The 23,949-nt window shown below is 41.1% G+C and overlaps 1 protein-coding gene across 1 annotated transcript in view; it reads right to left on the bottom strand.

Moving 5' to 3' along the window:
• Positions 1–23,949, bottom strand: part of SH3GL2 (SH3 domain containing GRB2 like 2, endophilin A1) — a 192,882-nt gene that overhangs the window by 38,875 nt on the left and 130,058 nt on the right. Inside the window, exons 2-3 of the mRNA XM_024760468.1 lie at positions 16,994–17,062; positions 6,412–6,484 (exon numbers count right to left, since the gene is read on the bottom strand). Coding sequence (XP_024616236.1) covers positions 6,412–6,484; positions 16,994–17,062 — 142 coding nt within the window. The remainder of the gene's footprint in view (positions 1–6,411; positions 6,485–16,993; positions 17,063–23,949) is intronic.

Below are 23,949 nucleotides of genomic sequence, written 5' to 3'. Positions count from 1 at the left end.
TTGTATTGCTATAAACTTCCCTCTTAGAACTGCTTTTGCTGCATCCCATAGGTTTTGGGTCGTTGTGTTTTCATTGTCATTTATTTCTTGGTATTTTTTTATTTCCTCTTTGATTTCTTCAGTGATCTCTTGTTTATTAAGTAGTGTGTTGTTTAGCCTCCATGTGTTTGTATTTCTTACATATATTTTCCTGTAATTGATAGCTGGTCTCATAGCGTTGTTGTCAGAAAAGATACTTGATATGACTTCAATTTCCTTAAGTTTACCAATGCTTGATTTGTGACCCAAGATATGATCTGTCCTGGAGAATGTTCCATGAGCACTTGAGAAGAAAGTGTATTCTGTTGTTTTTGGATGGAATGTCCTATATATATCAATTAAGTCCATCGTCTTTAATGTATCATTTAAAGCTTGTGTTTCCTTATTGATTTTTATTTTGGATGATCTGTCCATTGGTGAAAGTGGGGTATTAAAGTCCCCTTCTATGATTGTGTTACTGTCGATTTCCCCTTTTATGGCTGTTAGTATTTGCCTTATGTATTAAGGTGCTCCTATGTTGGGTGCATAAATATTTACAATTGTTATATCTTCTTCTTGGATTGATCCCTTGATCATTATGTAGTGTCCTTCTTTGTCTCTTCTAATAGTCTTTATTTTAAGTCTGTTTTGTCTGATATTTGGTACATAGCCCTCTGCCTTTTCATCTTGTCTATCTTTCTGTGAATGTGGTTTTTGTTCCACAGGCTGCAGGACTGTAGTTCTTCTTGCTTCTTCTCTACCTTTCTTTTTTACTTTCGTTAATATGGCTACTAGAAAATTCAAAATTACACATGTTCCTTGCATCTTATTTCTGTTGGACATTGCTGATTTATCTTCCCCCCACAAGCATCAGAATACTCATATAAGAAGACTGATTCGGGGTTTCCCTGGTGGCACAGTGGTTAAGAATCTGCCTGTCAATGCAGGGGACACAGGTTTGAGCCCTGGTCCGGGAAGATCCCACATGCCACAGAGCAACTAAGCCCATGCACCACAACTACTGAGCCCACGCCCTAGAGCCAGTGAGCCACAACTACTGAGCCCTCGTGCCACAACTACTGAGCCCATGTGCCACAACTACTGAAGCCCGTGTGCCATGAGCCCGTGCTCCACAACAAGAGAAGCCACTGCAATGAGAAGCCTGCGCACTGCAACATGAAGAGTAGTCCCTGCTCGTTGCAACCAGAGAAAGCCTGCACACAGCAAGGAAGATCCAACGCAGCCAAAAATAAATAAATAAAATTTAAAAATTCATTAAAAAAAAGAAAACTGATTTATATCTTCTCTGATGATCTTTGCTCTTAGATACCATGAGAATAGGGGCTCACAATCAGTAGAAGTACACAGGACTTCTCACGTTCAAATTGTTTCTTATCTAAGCAGCTTGGAAATCTGTACTGGTTTATGTTGTTCCTGTCAGAATCATTTCACAGTCCAAGCTGAAAGACTTTACAGCTCTCTGTTCTATGTCCTCGAAAGCCCTGCCTTTGCAGGCCACACCTGCAGGCCTGTGACCCCACTCACCCCTCCTCACTTCATCAGTTAGCTGGAATTTCCAGAAGGAATTAGCCATGAAGGCCTCTGTGCAGCTCTCCTTAGAGTATACATACTTTATGCTGTTAGACTGTGAGGTCCCAAGGGGCAGGGGCCCAATCTTGGTTCTGTATCTACCCCCACTATATCTAGAATTGCATAGGTCCTTGTATAAAAGTAAATGCATTTGATAAATGTTGGTTACATGGGTAGAGCTGATGGGTTAGGGGAAAGGAAGAGTTTCTCCGTCTCTCCTTTACATTATAGCAGTTTTATCACATTAGCCACTGAGTATCAACTGTGCTTCATAATCCACTTTTTCAAATATCCAAATGTCACGGGCTGCCTGGAACTGAGCTGGGGCCTGGGGGCATATGGGGGGATGGTGGGGAATAAGACAGGCAGAGCCCTGTCCTTACAGTGGAGGACACACCAAAGCACACACACCATGCAACTACAGTAAGTGTGGCATGTGCCACCAGGGAAAAGCAGCTGGGATCATGAGAGGGTAATTTTTTATTTATTTATTTTTTTGTGTGGTATGCGGGCCTCTCACTGCTGTGGCCTCTCCCGCTGTGGAGCTCAGGCTCCAGGTGCGCAGGCTCAGCGGCCATGGCTCATGGGCCCAGCCGCTCTGTGGCATGTGGGATCTTCCTGGACCGGGGCACAAACCCGTGTCCTCTGCATCGGCAGGCGGACTCTCAACCACTGCGCCACCAGGGAAGTCCATGAGAGGGTCATTGATGGTGGAACCTAATGCAGTCAGGGCTTCAGGAAGGCTTCTTTCTAAATGACCTTGATGCTGGACCTGAGGAGACTGTTTGTCTGGCAAGGTAGAGGGGAAAGGGCAGGCTGACCATGTAGGGAGGGCCCTTTGAGCCTTGTTAAAAATGGTAAAACTTAATCCTAAAAGCAGTGAAAATCCATTGAAGGGTTTTGTGCAAGATGATGACATGATCAGGTCTGCCTTTTAAAATATCACTCCGGAGGTGGGCAAGAGCAGATGGGGGTGCCTACACAGAGCACAGCTACAGATTCAAGAAAAGTAATCCAACTCTCTTTGGTCATCATTTCAATAGGAATTGAGCTTCAAGACTATACAGATGTGTATGCTCCATAACCACAAGATGTGAAAGCCAGAATGCATCCTAGAGTATGAATCAAATACAAGATACTTTCAAAGTACCCTCAGAGCATTAATTTCCACAGATCCTACTAGCCTGTCCAGGTAAATTTGTTACTTTGCATAAGCCCCTATCCTGACCCTGGCCAGATCTTGCTTATTCAGGACCAGAAGCCAGTGATCCATATTGGTTGACCCAGTTTCTGGGGTCACAGAGAGGCTGAGTGGTCAAAGCATTTATCAAACAGCATGAGTTTGGGAATATTCTGCTCTTCTGTGCCCAAGGACTGGGAGCCTCTGGGTGTTGGCTAGATTCTTGTGTCCCCTTCTCAAGGGCACTTGCATTCTGAACAAGTGTACTGGATCAGCCACCTTTCAGGAGCTCTAGCCAGTGTCTGCTCTCAGGGCAAGAAATTCATGGAGGAACTAAGTCATATCTATTATAAGCCAATTAAACACAAATTATCTAAATTCTGAAGAATGAGCATATGAAATTTTGTTTTACTCTGGACCCTTGTAGATGACACTTATTTGTATAAATATGTACCCTGCCCACATATAACTGCTTTTCTGAAACCAACTTGTGATCGCCTGGTGATGGCCTTAATGGTTCTCCTTGGTGGCAGATGTTCATTCAATTTTTAAATAGCCATAAAACCAATATGTTGGTAGCTAATAAGCACATTCAAGATTCTGTTAAAAATACATCATTTCTAAAATTTCAAATTTCCCCCAATTACCTCCTCCTGTTATCTTTTTTATTAAAATAAAAATAAGTCTCAACCCCACAATTTGTTCCCTTTCTGGATTTCTGTCATATCCACTCTGAAAGTAAAGTACCCTTTGCACCTAAATGAAGAACCCGTCCTTCTCAGAAGCAGGACTGTGCAATGGAAAGTTCCTGGGCTCGGGGGCATCAGACCTGGGTTCCAGTCCTGGTTTCATCCCTTCCTAGGTGTGTAACTTTGGGAAAGTTTCTTAAATTCTCTGGCCCTTGTTTTTTCCCGAGGAAAATTAGGCTAGCCTACTATATTAGTTTTCTAGGTCTGCCATAACAAATTGCCACAGATTGTGTGGCTTAGAACAACAGAAATTTACTCTCTCACAGTTCAAGACACTTGAAATCAAGGTGTCAGTACAGTTGGTTCTTTCTGAGGCTCTCTGGGAGAATCCTTCCTCACCTCTTCCAGCTCTGGTGGCTCCCGGCATTCCTTGGTTTGTGGCAGCATCACTCTAATCTTGGCCTCTGTCTTCAGGTGGCCTTCTGCCCTGTGTCTCTCTGTGTTTTCTCTTCTTCTTATAAGGACACCAGTTGTTGGATTTAGGGCCCACTCTAACTCCAGAATGAGTTCATCTCAAGATCATTAACTGATTACATCTCAAAAGATGTTATTTCCAAATAAAGTCACATTTGGAGGTTCTGGGTAGCCCTGGATTTTGAGGGACATCCTATTCAACACAGCATACCTCCATACACCTGAATTCCATTATACTCAGGAACACAGATGGGTCCCCACCAAAGATCTGTGTTCATGGATTTTTAGTTTCTTTGCTATACTATGAATTTTTCAACTGCGTTTTCTTTTTATAATCAGGAAAAAAACAGCTACTTTTAGAGAGAAGACAGTGTATATAACTAGCGACATAATGAAAATGCATTAGTGCTCAGTAAATACTATATTTTCCCTCTCCTTCCCTACATTTAATATTAGTCCTACAACATGGAAGCAATCTAAGTGTCCACCGACAGGTGGATGGATAAAAAAGATGTGGCACATATGTACAATGGAATATTAATCAGCCATAAAAAGAAACGAAATTGAGTTATTTGTAGTGAGGTGGATGGACCTAGAGTCTTTCATACAGAGTGAAGTAAGTCAGAAAGAGAAAAACAAATACTGCATGATAACACATATATATGGAATCTAAAAAAAAAAAAAATGGTTCTGACGACCCTAAGGGCAGGACAGGAATAAAGACACAGACATAGAGAATGGACTTGAGGACACAGGGAGGGGGAAGGGTAAGCTGTGACAAAGTGAGAGAGTGGTATGGACACATATACACTGCCAAATGTAAAACAGACAGCTAGTGGGAAGCAGCCGCATAGCACAGGGAGTTTGTGACCACCTAGAGGGGTGGGATAGGGACGGTGGGAGGGAGACGCAAGAGGGAAGGGATATAGGGATATATGTATTTGTATAGCTGATTCACTTTGTTATACAGCAGAAACTAACACAACATTGTAAAGAAATTATACTCCAATAAAGATGTTTAAAAATATATATTAGCCCTACAACAGCAGGGCTAAGTAATCCTAGCACCATCCATGCGTAAATCCCAGGAAATGAGGGAGCGCTTCAAGATTCTACTCAAAGACAAAGACAAAAACATCCTTCCCTAAACAATGACTTCTTACCGTGAGACTTTGGGTGAGCAGTTCTCTTTTCAAAACTGACCTATCACAGTTGTTTAAATACTTAGGAACAGGTGAAGATCTCTTAGATAAGAGATCCTTGAATCTCTGTGGAATACAGAGGTCATGAAGAAGGCTGCAAGCAAAAATTGGGAACTTCATTTTTGCTATTTGTTGCCTAATTTGCCAACAATTTGGTCTAATATCTGTTAAATGCCTGGTTCCTATGGCTTATCACTTACTTCAATATTTTCCTTCCTCACATAATCCCATCTCTGATGCAGTTTTTAAAAAAACTGAGAATGTTATTCCCACAGTTTGGGCTGAGCGAAAGCTGCAGCCAGCAGCAGCGGAAGGCAGTAGGGAGCTGGTCAGCACTGACTGTGCTTGTCTGCCTCCTCTTATCCCACGTATTTCCTTTTCTTATCTCTCACCCATTAACGCTCAGAATCCAAACACAGTGGGGCTGACACAGTGCCTGAACCATCTCCCTTAGGACCACCAAAGACACAGGAATCTCAACCTGAAACTCCCGAAGAAACTGGTCTCAAGATACGCAGTTTTCCCAATATTCATACGTTTTACTTAAATATATTCAACCTTGCTTCAAGTTTCTATACTCTGCAGTTAGGAACTGCTATTCAGGAAGAGTGCTGAGGAGGTCTAGAGTATCAGCTGCTTTGCTCTGTTACACCTTGTGCTCTTCGAGATCACCCCACTTCTGCCTGGTTCTCTTTTCAAGGTACAGCTCCATTATCTCTATTATAACTCCCTTCTCTTAAGAGTGTAACAGGTTAGCAAGAACAAGTGCTGATCTGTGATGTGCTTGGAGAAAAATCAGAACAAAGAACAACCCTCCAAAGACTTCAGTGATGCGTATGGACCGAAACCCTCTGTATTTCACAAAAACCGTTCGACTTCCTACTTTTTCTCACCTTTGGTGAATTACGATGTTTTATCTGAAAATTCTCCCAGTTTTCTTTCTTACAATCCCTTTCAAATGAGTGTTCAGTTCCTAACAGCTTGCAGCTACCCTGACATCACGTGCCACCCACGCTGTCCACACAGTGCTGTTTGTTAATTACACTACAGTCAGATAAAATATCACAGAAGCCTCCAGCTACTTCAGTGTGAACCTAAAAAGTCCTCCCTTCCCGGTCGAAATGCTCCACCTGAAGCCACTGAACTTCCAGAAGGGAGGACAGAGCAAGCAGAAGCACACCAAACCTAGCCTGTCTACCAAAGAGAAATGAAAAGTTACCTGGAGGGATACCCCTGCAAGTATAAAACGAGCCCTTACCTGGATTGGGTTGAAGGTACTCAATTGTTTTAGTCATTATTTCCATCACAGCCCTGCTGGTGACATCCACTTTCTGAAATGAGAAAATAAATATGCTAAATGATGCAAATTATTAGCTTTAGAAACGTAGTTTTTGCTTGAGTATACATACAACCACTGGTGGTACAACCGAGCACGAAGTCCTGCGGTGGAAGGTGAGGGGCTCACAGAGCCGCCAGAAGTAACACGGGCTTTGCATTCAGCTGTGTTCCATCAAGACTTGGAAAGCCCATTTACCCAAAAAGGAACCTACTAATTTCCTAAAATGTGTTTCAAAATATACTTCCTTACCTCCTGGTAAAATAAGGTGGATATAGCTTCCTCTCACTGGAAGTTGCCTGATGTGGTCTCTGAGAATGGTTCACTCTTCACTTGACACAGAAAACTCCACAAAATCTTGCAAATCAAGAGGTTCAAATCTTCACGTTCACTTTAAGAACACCCATGAAGCTGGCCAGGCCATAGAGGGTATGCATATCCAAAAAGCCACCAAGTCTCTGAAAGATGTCACTTTACAGAAGCAACGCATGCTATTCCAACATTACAATGTTGGAGTTGGCTGGCGTATCCATCCAGGTCAAAGAGTGGGGCTGGACAGAGCGTCCATGACCCAAAAAAGAGTGAATTTTTTGCCACACATGCTTAAAAATGCGGAGAGTAAAGTTACACTTAAGGGTTTTGATGTAGCGTCTCTGGCATCGAGCACATCCAGGGGAACAGAATCCGAGATGGGCCCTGGACTTACAGAGCTCATGGACAGGTTAACCCCTACCTGAGCCCTCTCTGCCACACTAAGATGATCCCTATTGAAAAAGAGCAGATTGTACCTAAACCTGAAGAGGAGGTTGCACAGAAGAAGATGTCCCAAAAGAAACTGAAGCAACAAAAATATATGACCCAGGAATAAATTCAGCATAAAATAAACATAAAGTTTTTAAAAATGTGGAGCTATGAAACATATTTTGCCCCAGAGGCATTCACTGGATGTCTACAGAGGGCCAGGCATGGTGGCATGTTTCACTGTTCTAAAGAAAGAAACATGCCACATCGACTCTGTTTGTTCAAGTAAGAGAGGGAAAGTTTTTATTTAACTTCTGAGAACATCCCAAGTACATAAAAATCTTGAGCAAACACTTCTAATCAGTTCTTGAACTTTTGGTTAACTCTAAATTAAAATCATGGTCCTAGAGTCTATCCTTGCAAAATTCTGAATGGTCAGTATTTGCACTGAGCAGGTCACCATGTCCTCTCTCTGTTGCACCCCTTTTACCACATGAAGAGGCTGTGCGATGAGGTCCTCTCTACATTCCCCCATGAAATCCTTTTCTTATCAACATGTGTGGTCCATTCATTCACTCTGCAGGGTAAATGACTACTGAAAATTAGTGCATCCTCCTATCCAAGATATGCACATGGAATACGTAAGTATGAATGAAGGGGATTAATTTTTGATGGCAGAATATCAGATCTCAATTAAGTTCAAGGAGACTTCGTTGTTTTCTTTAGAGTTCAAGGGCTCCTCCCTCAATTCCAATTTTTCTGTAACCTACTGCACCTACATACAAAATCAACCTTTTATGGATGGGGCAAGCCTCCTTCTCTTTCTTTCTTTTATTAATTTTTATTGGAATATGGTTGCTTTACAATGTTGTGTTAGCCTCCACTGCACAACAAAAGAATCAGCCATACACATATAGATATCCTCTCCCTTTTGGACTTGCCTCCCACTTAGGTTACCACAGTGCATTAGGTAGAGTTCCCTGTGCTATTCAGTATGGGCCCATCAGCTGTCTATTTTATACATAGTATCAGTACTATATATATGTCAATCCCAGTTCCCAATTCCTCCCACCCCACCCCTTTCCCCCTTGGTATCCATATATTTGTTTTCTACGTCTGTGTAAGCCTTCTTCTCTTTCATAATCAGAAACCAAACCATAACCAGAAGATTTTATCTTGCAGCTTTGTTTTTCAATACTTAATCAGTTCCCCTTCCATGGTAGTCAGATTACTGTGTGTGTAAGGAGCTTGCTCCTACTGTGATTAATAGAGGAAACAATTTTTCTTATGAGGTCATCATGGTGTAAAGTTACCTTAAACAGCATTCCTATTTGTAAGAGATGCCTGCCCACATGTGAACCCTGTGCCACATTCTTTTGGTTAACTTGAGTTTTTAATACATCTTAGATTTGAGTAGGTGGCTAAGTAGTATTTAGCTCTGCAATAAATAGTGGTCCCCCAGAGCTTTACAAGTGCAGAACTTGTGTGGCCATACGCGGAGGTCCTGGAAGTATTACCAACATGCCAACCAATCACTATGCACTCAATGTAATGGGAATGAAGTCAAAGGGTGTGTGCAGAAAAAACAGGCTGAAAGTCCAGGTTGCATGTGTGATAGGACAAAAACACAGCTCTTCTGCTGACTCTATGACAGGGCTTAAAGCATTCAATGTCAAATGTATCCAAATGTCCTATGTGGCTATGACTGGAAGCAAAGTAGTTCCAAAGGTCAAAGTTTCTAAGGGAGAGTGTCAGAGGGACTGAATTGGCCAGTGACCACTTGGTGTTCTGAACTCATCTGAGGCAAGGAAGCTAACCAATTTCTAACTTTCCCCCATCTCTACCCTCAGTAATAATCCTGATCACCATCATCATAAACTGCTTTATATTTGTCAGAAATTGTTCCAAGGGCTTTAAATATCTTTACAAACTAAATCCTCAGAAGCCTTATGAAACAGATACACAGAGGTTAAGAAACTTGCCCAATTCCGGCTCCAGCGTATGTGTTGTTAACTACCACCCAATACTCCTTGAAAGCACAAAAAGGCAACAGGGACATCTCCTGACCTGGGGAGAGACACCAAGTCAGAGCTGCAAAGCTCTCTGTACCATCTCCTAGATGGAGCTGGAGACCTGGCAGAGGCCAACCACACAGGACCAGGAGGAAAGCACCTTCCAGCTCACCTTCTGGTTTTGTTTTGAAAGTCCTGAAAGTCTACAGAAACTCATTCACGAGAACTATTCTACCCTGGGCCTCTGCAAAAGGGAGGCTGTCCCAGGCTAAGTTGTTTGACCACATGCCCTCAGTTACAATGGCTTCTCTACAGAAGCTGGATGCCAGTAGTGTATATCTGGAGTGGTCCATGGGCAAGTCAGCAAGGAAAGCATGAAAAGTGGTTCTCATTTGCGAAATGAAACCCCCTTTCCCTTCTGGGCTCTGTAAATAGACCGCCCAAGTACTCAGGCTCTATAAATAGAAGCTATTAGTTTGGCAAAAGCCAGTGGTCTTGGGGGAGGCACAGAGACACTGGAGACAACAATATTAGAGCATTGCATTTGGTCCCCAAAGTGGGATTCAACCTTAGAAGAAGAATGAGAATAAAAACTATGCAGTGTCCCCCATGGTTTGGCCAAAGTCTCCCAGGGAAGAGCCCATACAACCCCAGATCTTGTGCCCACTGAGGCAGATTCCTTCAACACTTTCAGGTACCTGATCTAGATATCAATCTAGAGAAATTTCTAGCTAAACCCCTTTGATCAGAGCACAAAATAACCTTCACTTGCAATCCACCTCTGAAAACAACTTTATCCAATATAATAATTTGAGGAATGCATTTTCAGGACATATACCAAACAGGCAAGAGCTACTAGCAAATTCATTTACTAGGATCTTACTCCTGAGTTTACACTTTGTCGACAGAGTTAATAAACATATGAGAACAAGGCCAGTAGAGCATCCAGTCCAAAGCCTTGATCTTTTAAATATGCCAGTCTGAACCTGGAGAAGGGAAATGAATTCTCTGAGGTCACACAACCCAAGCAGCTATCATGGGAAGAAATATAGTTCCAAAGGTCAGGGATGAGACACGGTTTCCAGGGAAGAATGCTGGAGGAACTGGATCGCCCGATGACATCAGCCAGTAGGAGGCTGACCAACTTCCAACTTCTCTCCATCTCTGTCCTCTTTTTGTCCAGAACTCTTTTTGCTAAACGAGACTATACTGTGTCAGCCATGGACAAGGTGAGGCCATCACCCTGTGAGAACCTTAAACGCTCCTTGTCAGGCTCTTGCTAGGAACACTATTTATACACCGCAACTGTCAATGTCCAACCATATACCCTCTTATTAACAGGCCTAGTATAACTACCATGAACTAAGAAGATTTCCACTTAAATAATTTATTATAACTGGCAAGAGCTTACTCCCATTTGAGAACAGCACAGCTTAATTCTGAACTTATGACATTGTACCTAATGACTTCCTTAATGCCCAAATTTTCCTACTGCTTGAAAACAAGTTTTGATGTGTCCCAAACGGCAACTTCCATTTGTGAGCACCTGAGCCTCTGTTTCTTCAACTACCCTTGTCTGGACTGGGGCACGGAGTCATTAGGGAAGGCTGTTTAGTGGAGGTGAAGCTAACTATATAAGATACAGGCGTGTTTGCAGGAAATAAAAACTTATCTGTATGAAATAAGTTCTGTTTTTTTTTCCTCAAAGTAAAAGCATAGGGACATATTCCTCTGGTCTTTTTACTTCAATTTTCTCATTAGCAAGATTTTAGCAACTCTCAATACATTAGCAGGTTCTTCCTCCACTATCCAGTCTTGTAATTTACAACTATGTGTAAGGAGAGAAACAGCTCTCTCAACCCGCTTTACTCACTATAACATTTCCCTTCTTCATGCTAAGTCAAGGGTTGGCAAACCATGGCCGGTGGGCCAAATCTGGGCCACTGCCTGTTGTTAGATTTTTTCCTTTTTTAAAAAAAAAATTTATTTATTTTTGGCTGCGCTGGGTCTTCGTTGCTGCGCGGGCTTTCTCTAGTTGCGGCGAGCAGGGGCTACTCTTTGTTGCGGTGGCTTCTCTTGTTGCGCAGCACGGGCTCTAGGTGCGAGTCTTCAGTAGTTGCAGCACCTGGGCTCAATAGTTGTGGCTCACAGGCTCTAGAGCACAGGCTCAGTAGTTGTGGCGCACGGGCTTAGTTGCTCCGCGGCATGTGGGATCTTCCTGGACCAGGGCTCGAACCCGTGTCCCCTGCATTGGCAGGCGGATTCTCAACCACTGTGCTATCAGGGAAGCCCTCGTTGTTAGATTTTTAAATAGTTGGAACAATTCAAAAGAAGACGACTATTTTGTTGCACACAATAACTATACAAAATGCAAATTTCAGGGTCCTTGGGTAAATTTTATTGGAACACAGCCATGCTCCTTCATTCAAATACCACTGATGCTTGCTTTTGCTCTTCAATAGCAGAGGTGAGGAGCTGCAACACAGACCACAGACGCCCTCTGGCCCACAAAGCCTAATATATTTACAGAAAAAGTTCGCTGCTCCCTGTGCTAAGGTTCTACTTTCACAAAGGCATGCCACGCTGAATCTGCGGATGCCCATCATTTCACCAGCTGCCTCAGTCTTTAGAGACAAGATACAAGAGAACTGAAAGGCACCAGATTGACTAGAATGGGGCTCTTGTTTTGAGGCATCTGAACATTACCCTTCCCCAGTGGAAAAGGAGCGGACACTGTTTCCTGAACACAGGAGGCAGCACAGGTGAAAAACACAGCATTCTTTGTGGACTAACAAAAGGACTGAAAGATATGACTTCACAACATCAGACACTGCGTTACACCAGATGCTGTCCCAGGGACACAGTAGCAGAGTTTAAGAAAAATAAAATGGACCTCTTAAAATGGAGCACAGTTTGTGGGTTTAGTGATCAATACTAAATAGATGAATTAAGCACCCACTTAGATATAGGCTAATTTACAGTGGTTACCCAAAAGAGATGTTAAAATGTCATATGAAACACGAAAATCTTTCAAATTCTTAATTTTTCTGTCACTGAAATTAAGAAAATGTACCTATTAAGAATAAATGCACACCCACTTAAAGAACAGGACCTAAAGGAGAACACCTAACTAAACAAATCACAGAGACACGATGAAAACAGTATCCTGGGAAAGTCTGTCTGGCAGTGAGATACAGGCTGGTCCAATAAGGGGATGTTTTAATAGTCCCCTACTGATATGGAAGAATTAATGTACCTGTCCCCAGACTGCTCTGCTTTACAGCAGTTACCTTATGTATTTGGAAAGCCTGATTAATGAACTGCGTGTTGAAAACAAAGATAAACAACACATTAGGCTGAGACTGGCCCAATGTATTTTTTTTTTGTTAATCTTCTTAGGCATTTACCTTTAATGAACATTGGCTTGGAAACATGCTGCAAACACGTAACTGAGAAGAAGCTAGTCTTCACTAAATCTCAGGATAAGCAGAAAAATGTCTTTAAAGCTCATCTTGTTTGGGGCTCCCACCCATCCTACCGTTCCACACCAGCAAGTGAGTGTCTCATTACCGTAATCCACACCTTCTCTTTTACCACCACACCCATGAAGAAGACATTCACGTATATGACAGGTGCTCACGGTGCACTCAGGGATATGTGAAACTCTGAGCATGCTGGCTGGGACTTTACTCCTTTCTCTCCCATTTGGGATAGATCACTAGAATCCAAGTGAGACTGACATTATGAAAAATGACATTAGTAACAAATTACTTCCACAAAACTCGAAGGAGATGACAGCTATTGTGCTTCACACAGAATGTGGGAACTGTGGGTTTACCCTCTCTTTAAACGTGGGCAGCGATGGGGAATTCAGTAATCCCCAAGGCTCTTTTTTATTTAAAAAGCTCCGACAACAAAAACTTCTTTCTTATGTTGAGTCTGGATCTATCTCCCCATAGCTTCTACTCGTTGATTCTAGCCTACCACTTGGGCTTAAACAGAAGGATCTAGCTCCTCTCCATCCAATGACTAGTTAAGTATATGGAGATAATGACCATGGACATTCTCCTATAGCGCTTCCCCCACAGGCTGCTCTGCAAACAATACATTCCCTCACTCATATAAGGAATGACAATCTTTCCATTCTTTCTCAACATCTGCTTGCCTTAAAACTTGAGGCTGCCCCTTCAGAAAAATTCCATTCTCATTAAAATGGTCTACAGCCATGCTTTCAACTTGAGGACTCCTGGTTTCAACAGCAGGGATTTCCCATGATACTTTTCAGGCTCCTAAAAGAGACACTGTACCCCTTGACTTGGACTTCTTTCTACATCACTCATATACACAGAAACAAGAGAAAATTTCAGAATTTAGCTCAGGTGCCCTTTCTTCTAGGAAGCCTCCACTCGTCTACCCAACCTGAGTTAGGTCTTCCATGAAAATACTCCCCAAGGCATCAAGCACCATTGTCCCATAAGACACTAATCTATGTGTCTATTTCTTCCATCAAAACTGGAAACTCCTGTAGGCAGGAACTGTACCTTAATCATCTTTATATTCCTGGTGCCTAGCAGGATGCCTGCCACATGGACGCATTTACAGATATTCCATGTGAATTAATGAACATACCCACACCACACACACACACACACACACACACACACACACACACACACAAAATCACTGCAGCAACTGATGTAAATTTCGAAGAAACCAGAGGTCCCTCAAATTCTAGTGCTTCCTCTTGATAAAAAAATCTGCAGCTTTTCAAAGAAAAAGAATCCACACAGTGTCTGTACCACGGTAAGAAATTTAGTCTGTGAGGAAGCTTGTAAGCAACAAATACCACTTAAAATGAACAAAGAAACAATTCCATGCAGGCACTTAGGAGGAGGACAGAAATGGTTACAGGCAGGGTTCCTGCAGCCACAACACAGCCGAAGGAGTCCACCCAGTCAGCTCTGGGACGGGAAGGCTACAAGGGCTAAGAGATGCACATGGTAACTTTACTGTATCTTAGCAGGAGAGTGGATGTGGTGGCTGATTACGGAAACAACCTCTAGGAATACCCACTTCTCTCTCCCAGTAGTGCTGTGTGATGCAAACCTCTAATTTATCTCATTTTGTTGTCTCACTGCGCCTCTGAGAACACAGTGAACAAAGGTCTCTCTGCTCTAAATGAACAGGATGAACAGGAAATTGACCATGGAAAGGTGATTCTTCTGCAGGTTTGGGAACACTGAGCTAAAATGTTTTTGTGTGTAATAAACATATAAACAGAACAGATTTGGAGTCTAAATCTAAAGCATGTGCTTTCCAATTACCACAGAAACCTCTACCTTTAATGTGAATTTAACATGAGTAGAGATAAGGCAAAAGATGTGTGGGACGAAGCAGAATAAACAATTTCCACACCTCACTAAAACCTAAATCTCTCAGTCTACTTAGTTATAAACCCAAATACAAAACCACAAGTGTGTTCTTCAACCAGCAAAACCTTATTACGGTAATATCTAGATTTTGAAATAAAAGCTTCAGAAACTCATTATTTTCTAGGAAACAGGAGAAATAAACCTTACCAACAGACTCAGAGGGACGTCTGTGGGTCTCTGCCTGAAGTAAAATGTTTGTAAGGTCCTCTTTTATTTCAATTACTTTGCAAGACTGGCATGGATTCAAAGGCTCAATTAGTTGTTCAGTTATAAACACTGTTCTCCAAATTTCTTATCCTTTTTAATATCATTTAAGAAATAGAAAGTTAGTTTGTCTCAGTTTAGGGAGTCGGCTACCGAGCTTATTACCTCGTGTCCTGGCAGAGGCTGAAAGCAAGACTCAGATTCTGATTCCTTAGTCCTAAATTCCTAAACACCTGCCTAACCTGTCATTAGTGACAGGGCACTGGCCACGTGGAATATTATACACTCCCTCCAGGGTGGGGATGGGAGGGAGACGTCAAAGGATAAGGGGGACAAAGGAAGACTGGGTGTAGACAGAGATTGGTGCAAATGAACAGACCCACAGGGCTGCTCATAAAGAGGGGAGTGGTACTATGGGGACACTATGGCGAGCAGAGGAGTCAAAGCCAAGTCATTCTGAGCAGGTGTGTCGGGTTCTGGAGACTCATTAAATCTATCAGTGAAGCTCCTTATTCTATCGGTGAGGTCCATCTCAAGAACTTAGCCAGAAATACCAGCTAGGTCAACACTAAACAGTCTCATTTCACAAGACTCCTGTCTCTCAGCAACTCATCTTTTATTCAAGAACTCAAATGTGTCCAGTTCTCTCTCTCTTTTTTTTTTTTAATATTCATTTATTTATTTGGCTGCACTGGGTCTTCGTTGCAGCATGTGGGATCTTTAGTTGTAGCTTGCAGGATCTTTTAGTTGCGGCATCGGGATCTTTAGCTGCGGCACATGGGATCTAGTTCCCTGACCACGGATTGAACCTGGGCCCCCTGCACTGGGAGCACGGAGTCTTAGCCACTGGACCACCACAGAAGTCCCTGTCCGGTTGTCTCTTGCTTGCTGTTTCCTTGACTAGAAACGCACTAGGCTCTGCTAACTCTTACTCATCCTTTATATCCTCACTTAAATATCAGGAAAGTCTTCCCTGACCACCCTATGTGGGTGAGTTTCCTCTGCTCCAAGCTTCTCTAGTGCCATGTTTCGTTACCCTTGCCACACTGGTCAGTATTTGTCCAATGTCTGTCTTCCCCACTAGATTATGAATTTAATGCAGTCAGAAATCTTATCTATCCTGTTCACTACTATATCCTACATGCCTGTCTCAGAGGAGGTATAGAACAAAAATTTGTTGTATTCGTCAATGAACTCTTCAGAAGAAAAACTGAAAAAGACAGGGCAGAAAGTAAAAATGTGGTTTCTGGGTATCACAGGCTTTCGCCATCCTCTCTGTTCAAGTGCAGGGTTTGTATTCCCAGATCCTTTACTCATCCACAGTTTAAAATCTAAAATAATTAATTGTACAATGCAATACCCACTCTCCATCATAAGCCTATGTATCTCTTTCTATGGACAGTCTCAAAGTGAAAGAAAAGTAAAAGAGAAAATACGGCATCTGTCACAAGAAAAATGAAAAGGCTTATTTTGTTCACCACCTCCACTCTCACTTGTTGAGAACCTGCTATCTTTTAAGGAAGAATGTTAAATGATTTATATTATTTTTAATCCTTAATAAAAGTCTCTGAAGAACGAATCTGTATTCTCCTTTTACATTTATGAAAATATAGACGCTCAGAGCAATATGCTGACTTGTGCAACAGGCAGTAGAAGTAGAGCTCAGGGCAGGGTCAGACCGGCTCGCCACTGTGTTCACTACACATGCTGCCTCTGGCTGGCACAGTCCCCTCAGGAAAGTTCTCGAAAGCTAGAAAGTGACTCAAACTCTCCCCAAAACATTTGGTACATCATTCCCCACCTTCTCCTCTTTTCGTCCCACCCCAGCACAATTCAAACACCAGCTCCATGTTGCCCCTATTTGGAAAAGTAATGATAAAATCCATTATGACATTTCACCTTCATGGAGGCTTTGTTCTTAGGATAGTAAAAAAAAAAGCCAGATACTTTACATTTTCTGTTTTAAAATATACACTAAAAGGAGAGTACTTTTAAGAATAACAAAATGTATTCGCAGGTACCAGTGGAGAACGGTTTCCCCTTTCCTTTCTCTCTTCTCCACTTAGTATGCTGGGCAATTTTATGTCAAGGGAACTCTGAGTGATGAAGACTCACCCTTTCCATCTCTTTGAAGTCATCATCTAGCTTGGTTCCTTCAGCTCCTCCAACTTTCTCACTCACTTTCTGTAGAAAATAACCCAAAAAAGGAATTATAAATAAAATTTCTTTTAAACATGTGTCACAAGTTTTAAGCACTTTGACAAACATCATCTAATACAACCTCATAACTATTCTCTGATGTAGGTGGGCCGTCCCATTTTCATAGGAGACAGCTTTGGCTCAGCGGATATGAACAACTTACCAAAATCCATGCATCTGGTAGGTACTGAAGCAAGAATTCAAACTTATATCTTCTGATTTCAACCCTAGTGCTCTTTCTATTATATAAATCATCACACAACTATCAAATCACTAACATTTTCGTTTTGAAAGTTCCTAGGGAAAACAGCATCATACAATAATCATTTCCCTCTGATAATGGATCTAAAATGCTACCTAGGTAGAAAACTGCTACATCTTCAACCTATTCCTCAATGGGCTGTTGAACAGATAATCACAAGCATCTATCAAATTGGTATGAAAAATATCAGCCTAGCTGATCTTCAGATCTTATAAATCTCCCTGTAGCTGTCTACATCCTTATATACATAAGATAAACCATGTGGAAAGATGCTGAGGGCACTTCTTTGCTACCCAATCAATTCCCATTATCATACATTTTATTTTCATCAATTTACATATGCCAATGGTCATTTTCCACATGTAGAATTCATGTTCATTAAAAGATTAGATATTCTATTCTGTTTTGAAATAAAGACTCAAATTAAGTCTAATAAAAATTATGAAGGGATCACAAGGAAGATACTTTAATTTCATCAAAGACAGGAAATATTAAATGCTAATGACACCAGAATTTCATTCCTCTTAAAATAACCGTAAAGGTAGTTAGATGCTCTTTACTAAGATGTCACTGTGCTACATAAAGTTATCACACACAGACAATGAAGTATAATTTTCCATTTCCTTTAATAGCCACTGTGTTGAGGGTCTTTGCAGAGGATCCCCACCATGGCCAGACCTGCGGCAACCTCAGTAACAACTTGGGTCATCCAAGTGAGCTTGGGTTACCTCCTTCTAAAAGGGTCCTGGGATACATGGCTCCATCTTTCTAGCCGTGGAAGCTCTGATATCCCTTTATAGGGGGCTGAGGTATAGTCCTTACACGCTCTTTCTTTAACTCCTGCCTTCTGCCATCCGGAAAACCTCTAGAAGCGATCACTCTTGGGAAAACCAAGAGTCCGAATTCTATCACCACTCTGGCCCAGATCTCACCTCAGCAGCACTAACAGGAGGAATATGCTATGATGGAAGGGCATGGAATGGACTGCCATGGTACACAGAGTTGTTATGAAAATAAATGGCATAGTAAATATAAAAACCGGTGCGTGAACCTACAAGACATGCAATATATCCTAGTTCCGTTCTCTTACCAGTAAATTGTATATCTGATTAAATACCCTGGTCTTTCCCATCAGTTTATTTAACTGTTGTTTCGTACTTTGAGAAGAATCTAGCAATTTTCATTAACATAGTACAATGTTAGGCAGATAAAGGTCAATGATTAAAAATGAAATGTTAGTAAAAACAATATTCACATCTTTAATTTGTATAACTGGCACTTTGCCTTGTACTTTATCATGCAGTAAGCGTACCATAAGGACTATGTAGAGCAGACATTATTCCCATGTTGCAGATGAGAAAACTGAGGCTTGAGTAAATTAAACTGCCTGTCCATGGTAGGGATATTTAGCTAGGAAGAGGTGGAACCAGGACCTGGAAGGCAATTTTCCCAAGTAAACCCTAGGTGGCTTTGCATTTGCATCACAGCACTGAAGAGCTGTCCGTGGTGCTGGCCACTTCTGCCTGAAGTTCCTTTAGATTCAAAGGGCCAGATGGCCAGAGTTAGATTCACTGCTTTAACCTTCGGTCCTTGACATCAGCACTCTCACTTAACCTGTATCCTAGGTGATGATGGCTATCAACTATTTCAACAGTCTGCGCAGATCCAGGTTTTGTGTGGCATCACTATCACCAAAACTAAAAAGCCTGTATCAGCTGTGATCTGGCCCAGAAGTCAGCTTCTTTACCTACTTTCTTAAAGATGTTTACCAACCCAGAAATGGGGATGGGAAGGCCTTAGGATTCAGTTTAGAACCTCCTAGTGGAATTCCAAGTGCCAGTAACATAACCTGCATGTTGAGGTTTAAGTTATAGAAAAAGGGATAGAAGGGGACTTAAAGGTTATTAATATCGAATTTTCCCTATCACCAAACTAATTTTACTATGAGTTTCACACTGATTCCCTCCCTTTCACTTTGCTCAGTGATGGCAATTTTAGCTCATACTTAAGCCCCTCTTGTGTCTTATTCTTGCAGTATGTGGTTTTCTGTTAAATTTGGGCTGGGAAACTCTAATCTTGGTGAACTCCTGCACAATAAAGAAATATAAGCTACACAACCCCGACTCAACTGTCTCAGTTCTACCTGTCTGTTTTCGATGTCACGGAACTCACTATATCACAAGGCCCCATTTTAGTTCAAGAGGATCATTATAGATATACCCCTCCCATGACCCGTGAATGAGATATTTAATTTTCATTTGCAAAACTGTCACAAAAACCAAGCAGCTGAGAAGTGTCTCCATTTACAGTAACATTAGAGAATCCTGGTAACCTTGGGTTAATCACATTTTGGCCATCTCTAAGCCATAAAATATGACCTTCATCAAAAGCACAAGGGCTTATATAATACTTTCAATCCCATATTGCTCAACTGAGAGTAATTTTAATTTCCTCCCATTTTGCATCCATCAACAGGTTAGCATCACAATTGCTGGCTCTATATCAAATGGGATCACACTGGCCATTAGTAACTTAGAACTAGTCCTGGTAACTCACATGGAGGACAACTCATCAGTCCACTGGCTTTAACTATTTGGCTTAAGTACTGAGGGGGAGGCAGGGGGAGGCAGGAAGACAGAGAGGAAGGGAGAGAGAGAAAATATGAATCTTTCTATTCTCCACAAAAGCTGACATTTGAGCTGCTCTGAGAGAAACAGTTCACCAAATATACTGAATGAAGCTAACAGGTAGATATTGGTCCTGGTCTGATTATTTGGTTGATATAAATTTTCTTATCTAATTAGATTCACGGAAAGAGAAGAGTATTCAAAACGACATCCACATTGTTCTCTGGGCTATTTTTTTTCCCCAAGTCACAAAGGATCTAAACATATCAAGGCATTGAATTAAACAATGTGTTAAATAACAATCTTCTCACTCCTTAGGAGTATGCCAAACATTTTCTCCTCCTGTTCTTTAAATAACATTACTAAAACTTCTATTGCCTTTGTGTATAAGAGTCACGGTGAGGAAGACAGGCTCTCTGAGCTCATTTGGCCAACGATGAGTTTTGTTTTCCTCATCTGGCACCATTTATTTAAGAATAGTTTTGCCCTACTATTTTCCAGTGAGGTGGTTCCTAAAACCAAGATTTCATAGAATTGAATGATTTCCGATGCTGTTTAGTATACTTTAGCTAATATGCTTGCTTTTTGAGAAATTGATCCCCTATTTAAATAAATACCAGCAAAAGCTATGTGAATCAAACAAAACAGTATAAATGAGTCGATATGCCCACCTGTACTGTCTAAAATCAACTCTTCTGTTCAAAATCTTCAATTGTACCCATGTAGCACAACACTGAGAGCTTATACTCTTTTTTTTTTTTTTTTTTTTTTGCGGTACGCCTCTCACTGTTGTGGCCTCTCCCGTTGCGGAGCACAGGCTCCGGACGCGCAGGCTCAGCGGCCATGGCTCACGGGCCCAGCCGCTCCGCGGCATGTGGGATCTTCCTGGACCGGGGCACGACCCCATGTCCCCTGCATCGGCAGGCGGACTCTCAACCACTGTGCCACCAGGGAAGGCCTGAGAGCTTATACTTTTAATCTTATTTTCTATTACACTCTCCATATATTCTGTATTCCAACCAAACCGAAAATCTCACCTTCTTCTTATTCTTCATTGTATTCCTCACAACACATACTCAGGAAAGATTTGTGGACTGAACTACAGTGTAGTTTTGTAAATGTTAATGTTAAGATGACTGAAAGGAGGCATAAAGTAAGGCAAACAAGACTGATTACCTCACTCAGGGATAGTTTTTCTCTTCAAAAAAAGAAAATAAACAATATAATCAACTCACGTTTTAAATTAAGTCTTAATTCTGAGTCTGCAGTAGTGTTGTCTCATGCTATTTTTTTCTATATGCCAAATAAGAAAAATGTCAAGGGAACCAGCAGCAGGAGACAGCTTAAATAAATGACCACTGTTTCCAGCCCAAAGGATGCCTCCCGCTTTCCAACAATGACTCACCCTCTCTCCCACATCAACTGTCAACTCTAGGCAAAAGACACTCCATTCTCTAGTTGCAGCTCTGATTCTTCCCTGCATTGCATTTCAATCAAACACCGAAAATCCAACTACCGTATCTCCAGCTACTTTTTATAAAGGTCTCCTTGAAAATCACATCAGTGAAATTCAATAGACTTAAGACCAAATTGATTCATACGTCACTGCCTAATGTCCCTGCAAAGTTATTTACTGCAAAGTTATTTACTGCCTAATGTCCCTGTTTTTCTTTAGCTTTGTCTCATCATTCATTATACAAAGCCGGGTTTCCTTAGCATCCACCAAATATGCTGTGTTAATTCCTTCTGCCTTGTACCTGGACCTATTTCTCTTTTCTTACTTTCAAATCCTATCAATTCTCTAAGTTGCTCACCCGGATTTCACCTTCTCCATCTTCATCTTGATTGCCCTAGATGGAAGTTACTAGATTTCCTGTGAACTCTTAATGAAACACATCATCTGCTGGACTCCCTGGAACTAGCTACTCGATGAGTAAAATTGCTGAGAACTTCTGCTCGTCCTATTGTAGGATGCAAAAGGTGGGAATCATGTCACATGCTTCTTTGTCTGAAAACATCTGAGACTGCAGTACCTAACACAGTGTTTGCAGAGCAGACAATTATCAGTTGAAAAAAAAATGTATCTCAATGAATTATTCTAAGACAAAAATAAATTGAAGGAGGACCCTTAACTATGAGTGAGCACTGGTTCTCAGTCTTCCTTCTGAGACTCTTACCTCCCCTGTAAAGTGTCATATCTTCTTCGCTGTCAACAGGCAAAAAAATAGAAAATTCAAAATATTGTTTTCCCAATATTTGTAGAAAGGCATCACCTACGATAATAAATACAAGAAGCCCATACTCTGAATCTTAATGAAAGTTCTTTAATTATTATTCATTGGTTAGGTCCTAAAAATTAAATGGTAATACTTGATGACATACCCAATATTCAGAAGGAAACAGAAAAGTCAAAATTACAGCAGTATTTTCTTGGTATCTGGCTAAATACAAGTAGATCTTGTTTTTCCAGATGGTGGTATTTCCATGTATGAAAGGCAGGGTGGATAACACTTTATGGGATATAGGTTTCACACTAGTTTTTCTTAGCTGTCATTGAATTGGAATGCTTAAATGCCATGATATTTTGAAAGTGAATTTCAAAAAATATGTATTTATTTTTTCCGTCAAGAAATGTTGTATTCTTTCTTAGAAAATGAGTAAAGGCATTTTCATCTATCTAAATTGAGTTAATTGAGCTAACTGTGCTATTTCTCACTATATTGAAGAAAAATAGAAAGGTTCCTAAAAATCTAAAAACTAGTGATTCCCCCCACCCCCGCCCCAAGAATTCAACAGAATGACGAATGATTTTCTTTGAATGTCTGGAGCCACAAACTTTAAAGTGAGTTTAGGTGAGCTAAGCTCTTGGCCTTTTCCCTAGCCTTCAGCCTATCTTGCTTCTTGTCAAATACTATACAGAAAATGCAGAAATTAATTTGCGCGATGTTCTCTGAGCTTCTGGTGCGGTTCACTGGAGTTAAAAGCAGTAACTTTCTAAGCCCTGTTTCCCTAAAGTGAGAACCTCCCATGGACTATGTGGCTAATTACTTACATACACCCCTCAAAGGGAGTTGGTAGGAGAGGTATCATGCAAGTTTCAGTCCCTCCCTGGAAACATAGTTTATACTATCACCTACAGTTTCATTCACAAGTGATCCTATTTCTGTCCTTCAGAAAAAAAGAAAAAAGTTTTAAGTATATAAAACGTGCAGAATAAAAAACCAATAACCACTTCTGTATTTTTCAACTCCCCCCAAATAATCTAGTTCCTCATCAGATAAGGGGTAATTTAGCAAGGGGGATTCACAGAGTGGGAGACTATTTCCATAAAGTTTCCCATCCCTGGCAATAGTGAAAAAAATACACATTTTCATAGTTTACTGCAATAGCCACCAAAATTGAACAAAACATAAAAAGACAGTGTCTGCTAAAAATAGACACTAAGACTTGGGGCTAGAATTATGTCACTGCAGTATTTTTTTTTAAATTCTATTTAAAGCTCAGTCATAAAATCCCTTGAGAAAAAAGCAGAACTCAAAAGGAGAAAAAAAAGGTACCAGTAATTCATTTGGGATTTCAGTCCTGGTTAATGAATAGCCTAGAACCTAATGCCTGATGACTCAGCTGATAAGGCAAGGGGAAGTAGTACCAGACCTTCAATTGTTAAGAGAAACTGCTGGGAAGCCCTTTTTTGTGTGTGTGAACTGAAATCACAAACTTCCCTGGACCTCTGTTTCCTCATCCACTAAATGGGGCAGGGGTAGGGTGTGGTTAGATAACCAGGAGAGTTCTAAGATGTCTTCCAATTTAAAATTTGATGTCTATTTGTATTATGGTTAATTTGATGAGTCAATTTAGCTAGGCTATAGTACCCGGTTATTCAATCAAACACTAATCTAGCTGTTGCTATGAAGATATTCTGTAGATGTGTTAATTCCACAATCAGTTGAGTTTAACTAAATAAGATTATCCTTGAAAATGTG

The sequence above is a fragment of the Neophocaena asiaeorientalis genome, unplaced genomic scaffold (genome assembly GCF_003031525.2).
Source record: "Neophocaena asiaeorientalis asiaeorientalis breed wild unplaced genomic scaffold, Neophocaena_asiaeorientalis_V1.1 scaffold174, whole genome shotgun sequence".
Taxonomy (NCBI): Eukaryota; Metazoa; Chordata; class Mammalia; order Artiodactyla; family Phocoenidae; genus Neophocaena; species Neophocaena asiaeorientalis.
This window is presented reverse-complemented; position numbering and strand designations above follow the sequence as displayed.